Source organism: Saccostrea cucullata, unplaced genomic scaffold (genome assembly GCF_032062105.1).
Source record: "Saccostrea cucullata isolate Sc308-1 unplaced genomic scaffold, CSIRO_AGI_Scuc_v1 ctg4972, whole genome shotgun sequence".
In the NCBI taxonomy this organism is placed as follows: domain Eukaryota; kingdom Metazoa; phylum Mollusca; class Bivalvia; order Ostreida; family Ostreidae; genus Saccostrea; species Saccostrea cuccullata.
The window spans coordinates 43,581-56,573 of record NW_026919172.1 but is presented as its reverse complement, the minus strand read 5'-3'; the positions used below and the strand labels follow the sequence as shown (position 1 = coordinate 56,573).

Below are 12,993 nucleotides of genomic sequence, written 5' to 3'. Positions count from 1 at the left end.
AAATATTTTTCAGTGATTTTTTAAGTGCTTTCACTGAATGCCATAAGTCGTTTTGATTTGTTGTTTCTTGTGAGTCTTTGATGAATTTGTTGATGCTGAGATTTCTGTCGTGAGAGTGGATCTTGACGGTAACGTCTTGGGAGGTGAAATTTTCATAAATGGTTTCTGTGCCAATTCTTTCATGTCGTTGAGAAACTGGGTCCTGTTGTTTTGTGACATGGACACAATCCAAAACTTTATGACATTTCTCACCGATGGCCACTACAGATGTGTCTTTTGCGTTTTTACGCCATCCATGCCTAGCATCAGTTAAAATGTTAATTCCATCCAAATCTTCGTAACTTCCAATTTCTTCATGAAGAGCATCTTGCATGGATTCCTGATATTCGGTCTCAACAGAATTTTTATATTCTTCAAAAAATTGTTTCCTCCTGGCCCAGTTGATGCATCCTAATCCACTTCCATTTGAGAATCTTGTATAATGAGATGGTAGCATTCCACTACACATGAGACCATGACATATTCTGTGGTTGACTAAATATTCATCATTGGGTAGATATGGTGATGATGACCAGGAATAACTATGCATTTTGTCCTTGGAGCATTGGAGACGCAAAGAGATGACATGACCTTTCATAGTTTTCTTTGAAAATTTCAATTTTCCATCACAGGTTTTGGTATGAGCTTCACAAAGTTCACATATATTCAGAAGTGATGATTCTGCACAAACGAACATTTTCTGATTTACGTCCCTCTTCCTGACTTGAAGATATGTTGATGGAAATTGTGTCTGATCCGGCTCCACTCTTTGGTCCTCTGAGTGTTTTTTTAGCCAAAAGTCCAACAGTTCCTCAATAATAACAGCATTGTTTACAGGTGCATTGCGCTTGGAAGTGAGAAATGTTTTCACCTCTTGGAGTTTTCCTTGAATTTTAGTTTTAAATTCTCCATCACCTGGAATTTCAAGTCTAAAATTTGGTGGACGTTTCTTTGAGGATTCTACGTTTTTTGCCATGATTTTGAAAACAAGATTTTGATGGTTCAGAAAGTAATTGTTTTAGTATATATTGGTCAGTAACCCAAAACCATCCTTTATTGGTTATCATGGATTTTCTGGGAGGCCAGGGGGGGGGGTATTTATTGTTATAAAAGAGGAAAACATGTTACCTCATTATAAAACTACATGTATTATTGTTCGAATGTATTGATTTTTCCTTTTTTTAATTTCTCTTTACATTTTTTTTAATTAAAAAAAATAAAGTTGCCTTAATTTCTAAGGAAAAAAAAATTAACATAAACAGAATTCTCCTTAGTTTGGCCCTATTCACAAATTTGCAGTAACTAATAAACCATTCTCTTATCACCATCTAATCATGTGGGGAGGTCAGACTTCACACAGCTGCATCAATTAGTACCTACCTACATTGCATCAATTAGTATCTACACCGTAATCTTTAGACACCATTTTCCATCAGTGTGTTATTTTATTTTGTAAGCAAAATGGAAGAAAGACAGAGATTAATTTTGGATGTAAGTGAAATGCAGATGGAGGCCATAAAACATATTTTTCTGCATAGTGAATGGGATTTTCGCCCCATTGACACATCACAGGAAGAGGAAATTGGCGGGAAAACATGTGTAAGGTCAGAATGTGTAGACAAAGGTGTTCAGACAAATACAGAATTAGATACTGGACCCGATTGCTGTGGCAATGATGAAGAAGATAATGTCGAAGAAGAAAAATTTGTCATTCCTCAAGACAATAACAGAGACGAATGCCCATTCTGCCTCTGCAAACCCTGTATCACAGATGACAACAACAGGCAATTATGGTGGGAAGTGGAACCATTCAGACTGCCCCACCCCAGGAAGTCTAAATTACGAAAGGAGAAATATAAAAGATTTTGGACAATGCTTTTACATCGTGGAGTATGGAGTGATCCCCGATATGTTGTGAAAAAAATGCGAGCTTTGGACATTTTCAGCTGGGACAGGAATGGCACAGACGTGACATAATGCCAACATGTGTAGTGAACATTGTGAGAACATGGCTACCAAATCCAAAAGATGTACAATACATGGGTCATTTGTGGGAATATTTTTTTTTCTTATCTGACAGTCAATCGTGTCTTCTCTTTTATTTCTTTTTGTTTGTATATAGATAGGCTAGGAATATATTTGACTCGGTATTTATTTTGTACAGCTATTGTGAGGATTTTATAATATTCTAATTTCAATACAGATGTGAAAAAAAATTTAAATCATGGATTTTATTTTTGGAGGTTGGATTTATCTAGAGATGAAAGTAAGTCAAATACTGCAGCATTCTGTTTTCCTACAATGTCTGCATGAGATGTAGACAACTTCCGGTGCGGTGTAAACAATAACAAACTAAACCACACCCACTGCTGTCAGTTTTGAATTTCAAATAGAAATAGAACCCCTGCTTCAATTATTTCAATGAAAAATACAGCTTAGAAAAAAATTTCCAGTAAATTTAATTTGTGACCAAAGATGCACATTAGTGAGAAGAGTTAGCCTGACAAAAATCTGGTGATAAAAGAGACTCAGTATTTTAATATTTGTAAATAAGTCTCTGCAATCTGAATGTGGCCAGAAAAATCAAATATACCACCATTTTTCTCATTGGCTGCTATTTATACTCCGATGTCCTCCTTTAAGGTTAGGGTTATACGCGTCCATAACTGATCAAATTTCATCATTTACAACCTTCATTTTAGATCTGTTTGTTTAATAAAAAATCAGTTAGGTCATTTAAAATATAAAACATTACTTGAAAAATGCTGACCCGGGATCAAGAAACATCTTTTGCCTAAGTAGATCAAAATCTCTATTTTATAATAAAATGTTGTAAAAGTCAAGCAGACCAGAAGGGTTAGGGATATTTTTAACATTGTTTTACAGAGATGTAGTTATGTGCGAATGAAGAAATAAATTCCATAATTAATAAATATTTTATCGGCGATTAAAAATTTCACATTAGCCTTATTTTGTTTCATAATCCTGGAGCCAGGAGATTCAATTTAAAGTTCTTTGTACATTAATTATCATATATAATATTGATTACGCATGCAAGGTCTCTTGAAGATATATTATCGAACGAAAGAAATTACATAACATATAAGTTCTTCCTGCATTATGAATTTAAGCAAACCACGCCAGACAAGCTTTTTTAGGAAAGCTAATACTTGTATGAGTATTAGTTCGTAATCCGTGGCTCTCCAGTACATCTTTGAAGCGAGTCCTTTCCCTTTGTTCGTCTTCTCTGACCATGTTTACAATCCAGTAGCCTTTTTCACAAAAATTCTTACGACTAAGATTAAAATTTGACAGTTCTGATATCTTTTTGATTACTAAAGAAAATTATCATTTCAGACGAATAATTTACAGTTTGCTGTAATGTAATAGAAATACGATATTTTTTTTTAGACTGGTATTGCCTGTATATCGGATATCAGACAGGCAGGCCAGTCTGATCTATTTTTTTGTAACCTACTACAATTTAGGTACATATAGAAGAATTGGGAAAAAAACAATCTAAGTCGTAAGTTTTTTTTTACGAAAAAGGGCTACTGGGTCCTGCCTTTTTAGCATTGTAATGCAAACCACTATAGGATGCTGCCGGGCAGTTAAGGGTCAGAAACACTTCCTGTAGTGAAGTTCTCATAACGGTGTCAATCACGGCTGTACATAGGGTAATGGTTGGTTTAGCTGCATAAGGTCCTCTAATGTCAGTTTCTATCTCCACATACAGCTTCATGCTCTCGGTGCGGAATTGACAGGTCTCCTTCCTGTGTTCTAAAAATGTGTTCAGGAAAGCATTCAGCTCAGGTGAGCTGATAAAAGGTTATGTTGAGACCACGAGCCAATATTAGAACGAGCTCACAATTGTGAGGAAAGAAGCTAATTATTAAGTCGTACTTTAAATATTCTGAAAAATTCATGAAAATAAGAAATATATTATAGTCTGTCCCACGGTGCCAAGGACCTCACTTTTCGCTTCATATCTCAAAATGTATAAATATCTTGGCTTCCAACCCAGGTCCGATCGATAGATCATTTTTTTTCCAAACTTCCCCCATTTATCCGAACCCTCGAAGTCAACCAGTGTATACACACGGCGGCAAATTCAAAGTCTACGGGGATTTAACATGGTAAACTCGTCCACTAACGTCTAGGTTACGGGGCCGGGAACCAGTTTTCGAAGAGAGAACAGGGCTGATGCACTACTAGGTATATGATATAGGCGAATTAGGAATATACATCTTGATGCTTTGTGTTTTAGGAAATTGTCAATGAATAATCATACTTTCAAAATTTTCAAAAAAAAATTGTTGAAAACCAAACTCAAGACATCTGCATTATTTCATACCTTATAAAATATATCTGCGGGTACTTAAGACTTAAGGTAATATATGTAATGTACACACTCATGTTAATTTGTGCTTTTCTATCTTGTGTCTTCACCAGGTAGTTATTCAGTATCCATAAAATTTTTGTTCTGAAAACTCATAAAATGTAATCTGTTAAATTGTTTTAGGGAAAAATCTTATATTAAAAAAATCCAATATCCTTCACACTTGCGTTATGTACTTTAATTTTGTGTGTATAGGAATATTTTAATTTTTGGTATTCTGTTATATTTATTGGAAACAAAAATGCAAATCCTGGGTCTGAATTTACCTAAAACTGATATTGTAGGAAGTTTTGGAAGGGCAAGGTCAAAATTAAATGGTGACGTAGTTTGATGCAGACAACAAATGTTGTCTTGCAGTGGTATTTAAAATAAAATATCAACCAAAATGATCAACGAAGGTAACACTGAAGACATTTAAACATGTGGAAGCAAATCACAAGTAATTGTTTTGTCAACCACGTCCCCTACTTTCAAAAACATGAAGTATTCCCACACTTTTCATTTGGTGATAACTCTAGTCAATAACTATATTTATTTAAGCAATGAATCATTATTTTGAGTGATATAATTTCATAACTGCAACAGTGTGTGCAAATAAATTGAATAACGCGCGTTATTATGATGAAATGACCAATACACAGATATGTTTTGTTTAGAGAGTTTTAAGGTTATGTATAAGTAACGTCGTATAAGAGAGAACTGAATAATGATGAGTTTAAAAAAAATTCAATCAGAAATATGATCATGTTTGCACGGTTGTCATTTTCTGCGATGTGTTAATAAATGTAATTTAATAATATATTATTTTTGTACTTATGCTGTGAAATGTATCTAAAACTTTATAATTGTCACTACTGAATATTTTCCGCTTTTTAGACAGCGCTTCATTATATATATTGGTGGGAAATGCAAAACTAAAAAGTAAGAAAAAAGTTTTTTATTTGGAAAATGTCGAATTTTTTTCGACCATGGATGGAGGCACGACCGTCTGCACCTGTGCAAGCACGTGTAATGTTGCAATTGAATAACAACAGGCAGGTACGTACGCATTTTTTCTTTCATCGGTGATCCTGTGATTAAAGGCGCCTATTGAGAATACTTCAAATGTTAATAATTTGAGGTAAAAGTGAATTCGAAAAATTCACATGAATGTATATATATTTGACAAATGCACATTTTTAAAAACTCAGTAATAGAGTGTTGGATTGAAGCTTTACTGTGTGTGTGTGTGTTTGTTTTTTTTTGGTTTGAGTGTTTGTTTGTTTGTGTTTGTTTTTGTTTTTTTTATAAGGTAAAATGATTTATTATTCATTGAACACATTTTCTTGCAAATATTAATAGGACCACTATGATACGGAAAATACATGCAAGAACAAGACACCACGTAAAGGAAAAGGATTTTTTGAGCTGAAGCATTCACAAAGGGCAGAAAGAAAAAGAAAATACCAAAGTGCTTTTCGGGATGCTTCAAGTCTTGTCCACTCTGATGTTTCATCCATCAAAGTTCAGCTTAATTTCAATAATGGACAAGTTTTATCCTTTTTTCCTCGCAAAGTGTCCCCTCATGAAAATGGTACTTTGGAAAATGAAGGTTTAAAGAATGCTAAAGACCTTGATGTAATTCAAAAAGTGATAGCGGTCAAGGACAAGTTCAGAATTTCTGATGAAGCTTTACACGAATTACACATGATTGGTTCAATTATTCCAAGCAAGTCAGCCATCAATGAAGAAAAAATCCGTCTCAACACAACTCTGGAGATAATGAGCCATCCCTCGGTAAGTCCATGCACTGCATTTAAATGTGTTAATCACTTTCAGTATTTTTATTGCATCATTTTAATATCAATTTTATGAAACACTTCATAGCATAGACCATTTACTTTTATTTAAAAAAATATTTTCTTAACATAGGCAGACTGCAGTTCTAGAAAGTTAGAGCACATTCTAGAGTTTGTTCTGCAACACCAAAAATACCAGAGGTACATTGAGAATGCTACTGTTACCCTGCGTTTTTCATGTGACGGTGCTAAAATTGCAAAAAATATCTCCTCTGTAAGAGGGGTGTTCAAGATTTTAGCACCAAGACAGCCATTGCCAGATAGTCTTCAAGATTTGAGCATGTGCCCAGAGGATGAATTTACACTTTTCTTTTACATTGGTAAGAGATAATATAGTTTATTGAAATTTTCTGTAATGGTTTTGTATTTTGGAAATTTTCATTTGAATAAGCACCTGTTCGTTTGAATTCAGGAGAAGAAAATCGATGCAGTATAGAGGAGTTTGCCTCAGGGACATTTAGAGACATGGAAAAAATTCAATTAAATGGAATTGTCATCAATGGAAGAAAAATTTCAGTAAAATGGTAAGGTTAATTGAGTATCTTATCATATATCTTGTTTCTTTTTCATTCGTACTCTTGTGTTATATCATCTTAAATTCAAAACTGGTATTTTGTAGGATAATGACTTGTGACTGGAAGGCACTTGCCTTACTTAGGGGTATTAATGGTGCTCATTGTGACTTTTTCTGTATGTGGTGTCACTGCTCCAAAAAGCAGATATGTGACTTCAGTAGTAAGTAACTCGTGCAAATTGAGAAAATGATACAAATATATTTGTAAAAGAGTGAATATTTGTCAAGTACAGTGATTTTATAATCTATTTTGTAGTTCCATCATGGTCAATACAGAGATCAAAAGAAGAACAACAAACTCTTCTAGACTCTGATAAGAAAGCATATGGATACAAAGACAAAGATCTCTGCCCATTTATTGCATACAGTGACATGCCGATTGATGATCTTCATTTGCGGATAAGGATATCTCTTAAGCTCTTCAATCAGGTACATTGTGTTTAATTAGTATACATGTATGCATACTTTTTAACTGTCTTGCTAACTACCTGCATAAAAATGTAATCCTTGCTTGATTTTGAATTCAGCTTGTAACTTGGGCAATAGACCAGAAATCTGAAGAAAATTTGAAAAGGGAGCTGAAACGTGTAGGCGTCAGTTTCAGAATGTGGGAAGAAAAGGGTGATGATAAATTGAACACCAAAGTGAGGAAATGGTCTCAGCCAACAGGTAAGCCTTTCCTTAAAAAAATTGACACCAAATATTTACATTTATTGTATGTAATCTTTAAAAGATACTAGTATTTACCATTTCATTTGTAGGTGATGATTTGCGAAAAATTATCAAGGACGTTCAAATTCACCATATTCTGGACAATAAAAAGGATAGGCATTATGTATCTATAGAAAGCCTCTCAGTAAATCAGCTGAAAGATGAGCTTAACAACAGACACCTTTCCAAAAAAGGAAAAAAGCCTGCACTTGTAGCACGACTGAAAGATGCTGTCGGAAATAACACTAAGGTATATTTAAAGGAAACTCAAACTCACTAAATAACAATTATTTATATTTCCTGAATGTTTACAGAGTAAAATAAAACTGTTCATTTATATTTTTATAGCTGAAGAGGAATGTAGGCTCTCGTCTGCAGGTATCATATGATTTATCTGAAGATGAGGAACAGGACCTGAATGTGGAAGCCCTGCAAGATCTCTGGTCTGAATTCCATGAGCTCATGGAAAGTCTCCGGGCATTACCTGGAACAGACAATTACAAGGATGTTAATACTTTTTCAAAAGAAGCAAAAGAATGGGCTACTGAATTTAGAAAGCAAACTGTTGATGAAGATGTAATCCCATACATTCATGGTATGTATAAATGTGAACGATTCTATAAAACTGATGCATGAGGATTCATACACTGGTTTAGCCCACCACTGTTCCTTTCAGGACATAAAAGTGACATGTTTTTTTTAAATTACATTTTCAGCTATGGTTTATCATGTACCACAGTTTCTGCAAAAATTCCATTACTTGCATGATATTGGGGTTGCTCAAGTTGAACGTAAAAATTTTGATCATCGCCAAGCATACTTTGGGAGCACTAACAGAAATGGGTCCAAAAGGAAGAAACATGTCTCAAAGCAGGTACATACCTAAACTGAGATCATAGTAAATCTGCATGGTTTGCTTCATGAGTTCTTATGTCTTCTGCAATACAAGAGGAAAATACATTAGAGGCCCTTTATGTTATGAATAAATATGTATTTCAGTTCTTAGCATAATAATCAGTATCTTTTATTACAGATTCTTGAAAGGGAAAATAGAATGCTATGGTCCAGTCTGTATGGAACTGTACGTGAAAAACGGAAATATGTTAAGTCTGCAGCAGAAGGGGAGTGAGTCAAATTGCAAAAAAAGCAAGAAATGTTATTTTTTAGGATTACCGTCGTTTAGCTACAGTCCCAGTAACCATGTTTCTTCGAGACCTCGTAAAGGTTTCATGAATCCATGATGGTCCACGAACATAAAGTACGACGGGGTCACATAACTCTGGTCGGTTCTCTTCAGCATCTTTCCAGTTGCATCTAAACAAATATTATTATTATAAAGCACAATTTTATTATTACCATGCAATATTTGTTTACAAATCCACAATGCTGAACAAATTTTGGATTTCTATGAATAGAATTGTTATTCCTGTGTAAAATAATATTGTGTAGTCACACTTTTAGTAGAACTGTTGTTATTGTTGTTGATATTATTATCATGATTATATACACAAACATAAGATTAAATATGATGATACCTTTTACAAGTATTGTGTTCGTATTGTTTTCTCTCCTTAAATCCCCACCAGACATGAACATATTCTCTGAAGGAGACGAAGGTTTCTGTTGATGTTTTGTAACATCGACTTGACCAGTTCTCTCCAATGGCACAAGTCATTTCTTCACCTGTAAAAATAAATACTCATTATTGTATAATTCTAATTCACTTTATTGACAATACAGTCATGAACATTCATAACATAAAACTAATTAACATGATTAATACAAGTATATACAAAGTGACAAACGTGAGGTAAATAAAATTTAAAATACTGTAGAGTATATTCAAATATTTCTAAGTATTCATTGCTGACTTTTTTTTTCTGGTGGCAAAGCACTTTGACACCAGAAAAAAATTATACATAGTAGTTACAAGCAATGAACATGTTTGTACATACCAACAATCTTTAAAGACCCCCCCCCCCTCCACGCAGCTGTGCCTAATGGAACCCCAGTTGAAATAGACTTTATCCACCTATAGTAGTGAATTTCATGAAAACAATAGTTCTACTAAAGATATTTTATTACCTGTAAGGTAGAAATCGACATTCCCATTGTCTGCTGGCAGATCCAAATCCTTCAAAGATCTGAAGTATGTACTAAAACTAGTACTAGAGAATGGCACTTTCACAGTCGTCCTCGCTTGAACACCTAATGCACCATCAGGTGTACGACGGGCATCCCCTAAACTGTCGAATATGGCCTGTCGCAGTGCCATAACGTCATCAGGAAGGTCCATACACTCTACTTTATTAGCATCTAAATTCCTGCTGTGGAGTTGACACGAGAGAGGGTTTCCTTTATTTCTCTCAATAAATTGCTGCAACTCCTGGTTTTCGTCCAAACTCACCCAGGTCGATGGTCCCTCCCAGTCCTTCCATTTCACCAGTACCTCTTGCTCTTTTCTCTCCAAAATGTCCTCAACCTCCCATAGTTTCTGAGATAAATGTTTACAGTCATTAAAACACAGCTAATTAATTAATTCTATCATTGTTATTTATTTTAAGATAATGCAAATGTTTTTTCCATGTTGAATAATTTTGAAGTGTGTATTCATCGTTATCTAAGGTTCGATACAGAGCGGCGCTTGATTCGCCTAGCTTGATCCGCCTACACTCTTTAAATATCATATAAATGTATATACAAGCATGACGGTCTCAAGTACTCACACGGAAAGGTTGATGGGGAATAATTGAAATAATTTTTTTAGACGGTTGGGTGTACGTATTGTGTATTTTCACATCAGGGACGTATAATTATATTGAAATACACGTGTATTCTAAAATATAAATGTTACAGAATTAAAAGTTACTAAAGTTTAAATATAAATATATAAAATATCTGTGAAATAAATTTACCGTACCTCTTCCAATTTTTTGTCCTTTAGCTCCCTGAGGTTAAAATTTTCCTCCCAATCTCCGTATCTTACAGGGGCCTGTCTTCTTCTTTGTGCCATTTCTTAGATAAGCAGACAGGGAGCTCGATTTCACTTATTCAGTTCATCGCCGTGGTAACACAGACCGCCTGGGATGCGGTCACTAATTTATAACGGGATTGATAAACCGGAGTTTTAGAGCAGAATTTCTTGGCATGACAGGCTATCTACAAATCCTGTGGGGAAAAAATAAAAAAGATCTCTTAGAAAATCTTTTGATCACTGACAATGCTGTAATCCTGAATAAACACGATTAAATAAATCTTTTAAGAGTTATAACTAACTTTTCAAAAATACATAATTATGTAGATCATTAACGGCCAAGGGGAACATCTCTATTTATTAAGTTGTTGAACGGCACTTCACGATATATTTATTATTTATCAGTTCATATGAATTCATAGATATGAAATTGGTCGTTGTTTTAAAACCATTGGTAGAAAATTGTTTCCTTATTTTGTAAATTAAATAAGAATATAAATTAGGTACTACCGTAAAATATAATCGACAGCATTCAAGAGATGTCACGTCATTGCTGATGTCTACATTTAAAACGTTTCCATCGACTTATAAGTTCCGAAGTAGTCAGTCGAGATCATTTCGTCATGGAAAGCTTAGATAAGTGATTGATTTTTCTAATTTGTTGTTATTTCCTTAAAGAATGCGAAAAATCATGATGCGACAACATTGATTTCATTACAGGAAGTCTGTTTCTATACATCCCGGTGAGGGCGCTGCAAGCGCAAGAAGTTAGTGATTGTGACGTCATAAGTCGGCGGTCCCTTCGTTTTAGGTCTATGGTTTTATTTTCCTTTTTTTCTTCTATACTCATTGGATATGATTATTGATGTGTAAAAAACAACTCAGGAAGCTCACCAGAATTTTTTTTTTCAGAGGTGTGTCTAACATTTGAAATTCTCGTTCATAATACACACTCTTCTCATATTTCAAATATCAAAGAAATACGTGACTAGCACAATTAAAACAAATATGTTAATTTAAACAAAAAAAAATTTTTTTTTTTCTTTCCTATTTAGTGTGGTTGTTTTTATATATATAAATATAAAAAAAAAATTTAAAAAGCCAAAAAATAAAAAGAAAGGTGTATTTGTATCTTATAAAATGGTGCAAATGAGAAATCAGAAAAACTCCTGATGATATTATTGAAACTGGTCGAGTTTTAAGCGACGTTCTGTTATTTTTCACTATATAAATATATATATTAATCATGACAGATTAGATGACATTTGCACCATCTTGCAATTGTAAGATACAAATATGCATTTCTTTTATTTTTGGACTTTCCTTGTTTTCCGGCTTTTTTTTATCATACACCAAGTTTCTAAAGGCTTGCAAAACCTTCCTTACTTGTGTGATAAAAGTATTCTTTTACAATTCTCTTAACATTTCATTTCAATGAACAGACGTATCACCTTTCCTTGGTGTTTTTCTATTTGACCTCGTCTTACTCGAGTGTATCACTCGATAATACCATATGCAATTTCTATCATTTCAACTTCTGATTACATCTTTAAATTTTACTACATTAGGATTTTCATTTTCTCTTTCTTTTTTAAACTCTTAAAAATCATTAATATTACACAATTTGTTCTCCCACTTTTTTTTTCAAATCCTTTTGAAATAAAAAAAAAAAAAGAAATTGTTTTTTTTTTACATTTTGGATTCGGTCTTTATTTTTTTTTTTTATTTATTTTCAATTTTTACAAATCAGGTTTTTTTTCGATATTTCGTGTTCTTCCCTCTCCTTCCTCTCCCTCTCCTTCTTGTCCTTTTCAGCCTGCAGACGTGTGTAGGGACGATTCAACTCCAGTTCATCTGATAGCGAGCATAGTCCCTGCCCAGTTGGGAAACCGGTGCGGTGGCCAGGTATGCTAACAAACTCTTCCAGTATCTCTGGTGTCATCCTGGTCCCGCTCCTGCCCTCCCTCCTTACCGGCGGCTGACACGCAAGGTGCCGACATCTAAGAACTGATCTGATCACCCAGGTTACAACCAGGGTGATCAGAATCAGCAAAGTCGTAACCGTGACCCCCAACAGATCATTAACTGAAATATATGCATACAGTTTTTAAAAATCTTAATTGGTTTTGCTTTATTCGTTTCTTTCTCTTTTTTAAAATAATTTTCATATCAATCACATTAATCGTTTAAGGAACAAACATTTTTCTTTTTTAATTTTAAATTATTTTTTTATTTCATTAATACAACGCTGTATAAATTTGTGATTATTTCTTACTTTGTATTTTCATTTCATTTACAAGCAATAAAAAAAATTACTTACTTGATTTTTTTTACATGAAATCAATTAACATGCAAACATGCACTATGAGAAAAAACACAAAATCATAAATAAAAAAAAAAAAACAATTCAGATTTTCTAGAAAGGAAGTTTTTTTTCTCATAAATAAATTGATAAACC

The 12,993-nt window shown here is 33.8% G+C and overlaps 2 protein-coding genes across 2 annotated transcripts; one reads left to right on the top strand and one right to left on the bottom strand.

The window, feature by feature from the left end:
* Nucleotides 1-5,187: 5,187 nt before the first annotated feature.
* On the top strand, nt 5,188-9,079 carry LOC134281418 (uncharacterized). Its single transcript, XM_062763887.1, has 11 exons — nt 5,188-5,476; nt 5,780-6,214; nt 6,350-6,596; nt 6,689-6,800; nt 6,896-7,011; nt 7,107-7,279; nt 7,378-7,519; nt 7,612-7,811; nt 7,910-8,156; nt 8,278-8,435; nt 8,595-9,079. Exons 1-11 carry the CDS (start codon nt 5,387-5,389, stop codon nt 8,688-8,690), a joined length of 2,016 nt encoding a protein of 671 aa, XP_062619871.1. The 5' UTR covers nt 5,188-5,386; the 3' UTR covers nt 8,691-9,079.
* LOC134281406 (uncharacterized) lies at nt 7,914-10,671 on the bottom strand. The gene is made up of 6 exons (XM_062763878.1): nt 10,482-10,671; nt 9,647-10,055; nt 9,097-9,244; nt 8,735-8,875; nt 8,444-8,498; nt 7,914-8,045 (listed from the first exon to the last, which is right to left on the bottom strand). The coding sequence occupies exons 1-5, from the start codon at nt 10,572-10,574 to the stop codon at nt 8,480-8,482; spliced, it is 810 nt and encodes a 269-aa protein (XP_062619862.1). The 5' UTR covers nt 10,575-10,671; the 3' UTR covers nt 7,914-8,045; nt 8,444-8,479.
* Between the last annotated feature and the right edge of the window lie 2,322 nt (nt 10,672-12,993).

Bases quoted from the DNA above. Each gene is read 5' to 3' on its own strand.
- LOC134281418 (XM_062763887.1), top strand. From the start codon at position 5,387: ATGTCGAATTTTTTTCGACCATGGATGGAGGCACGACCGTCTGCACCT. The intron at 7,012-7,106 runs GTAAGTAACTCG...TCTATTTTGTAG, and splicing joins GCAGATATGTGACTTCAGTA to TTCCATCATGGTCAATACAG. The intron at 7,812-7,909 runs GTATATTTAAAG...ATATTTTTATAG, and splicing joins CTGTCGGAAATAACACTAAG to CTGAAGAGGAATGTAGGCTC.
- LOC134281406 (XM_062763878.1), bottom strand. From the start codon at position 10,574: ATGGCACAAAGAAGAAGACAGGCCCCTGTAAGATACGGAGATTGGGAG. The intron at 10,056-10,481 runs GTACGGTAAATT...CATTTATCTCAG, and splicing joins AGGACAAAAAATTGGAAGAG to AAACTATGGGAGGTTGAGGA. The intron at 9,245-9,646 runs GTAATAAAATAT...TTATTTTTACAG, and splicing joins TGTCGATTTCTACCTTACAG to GTGAAGAAATGACTTGTGCC.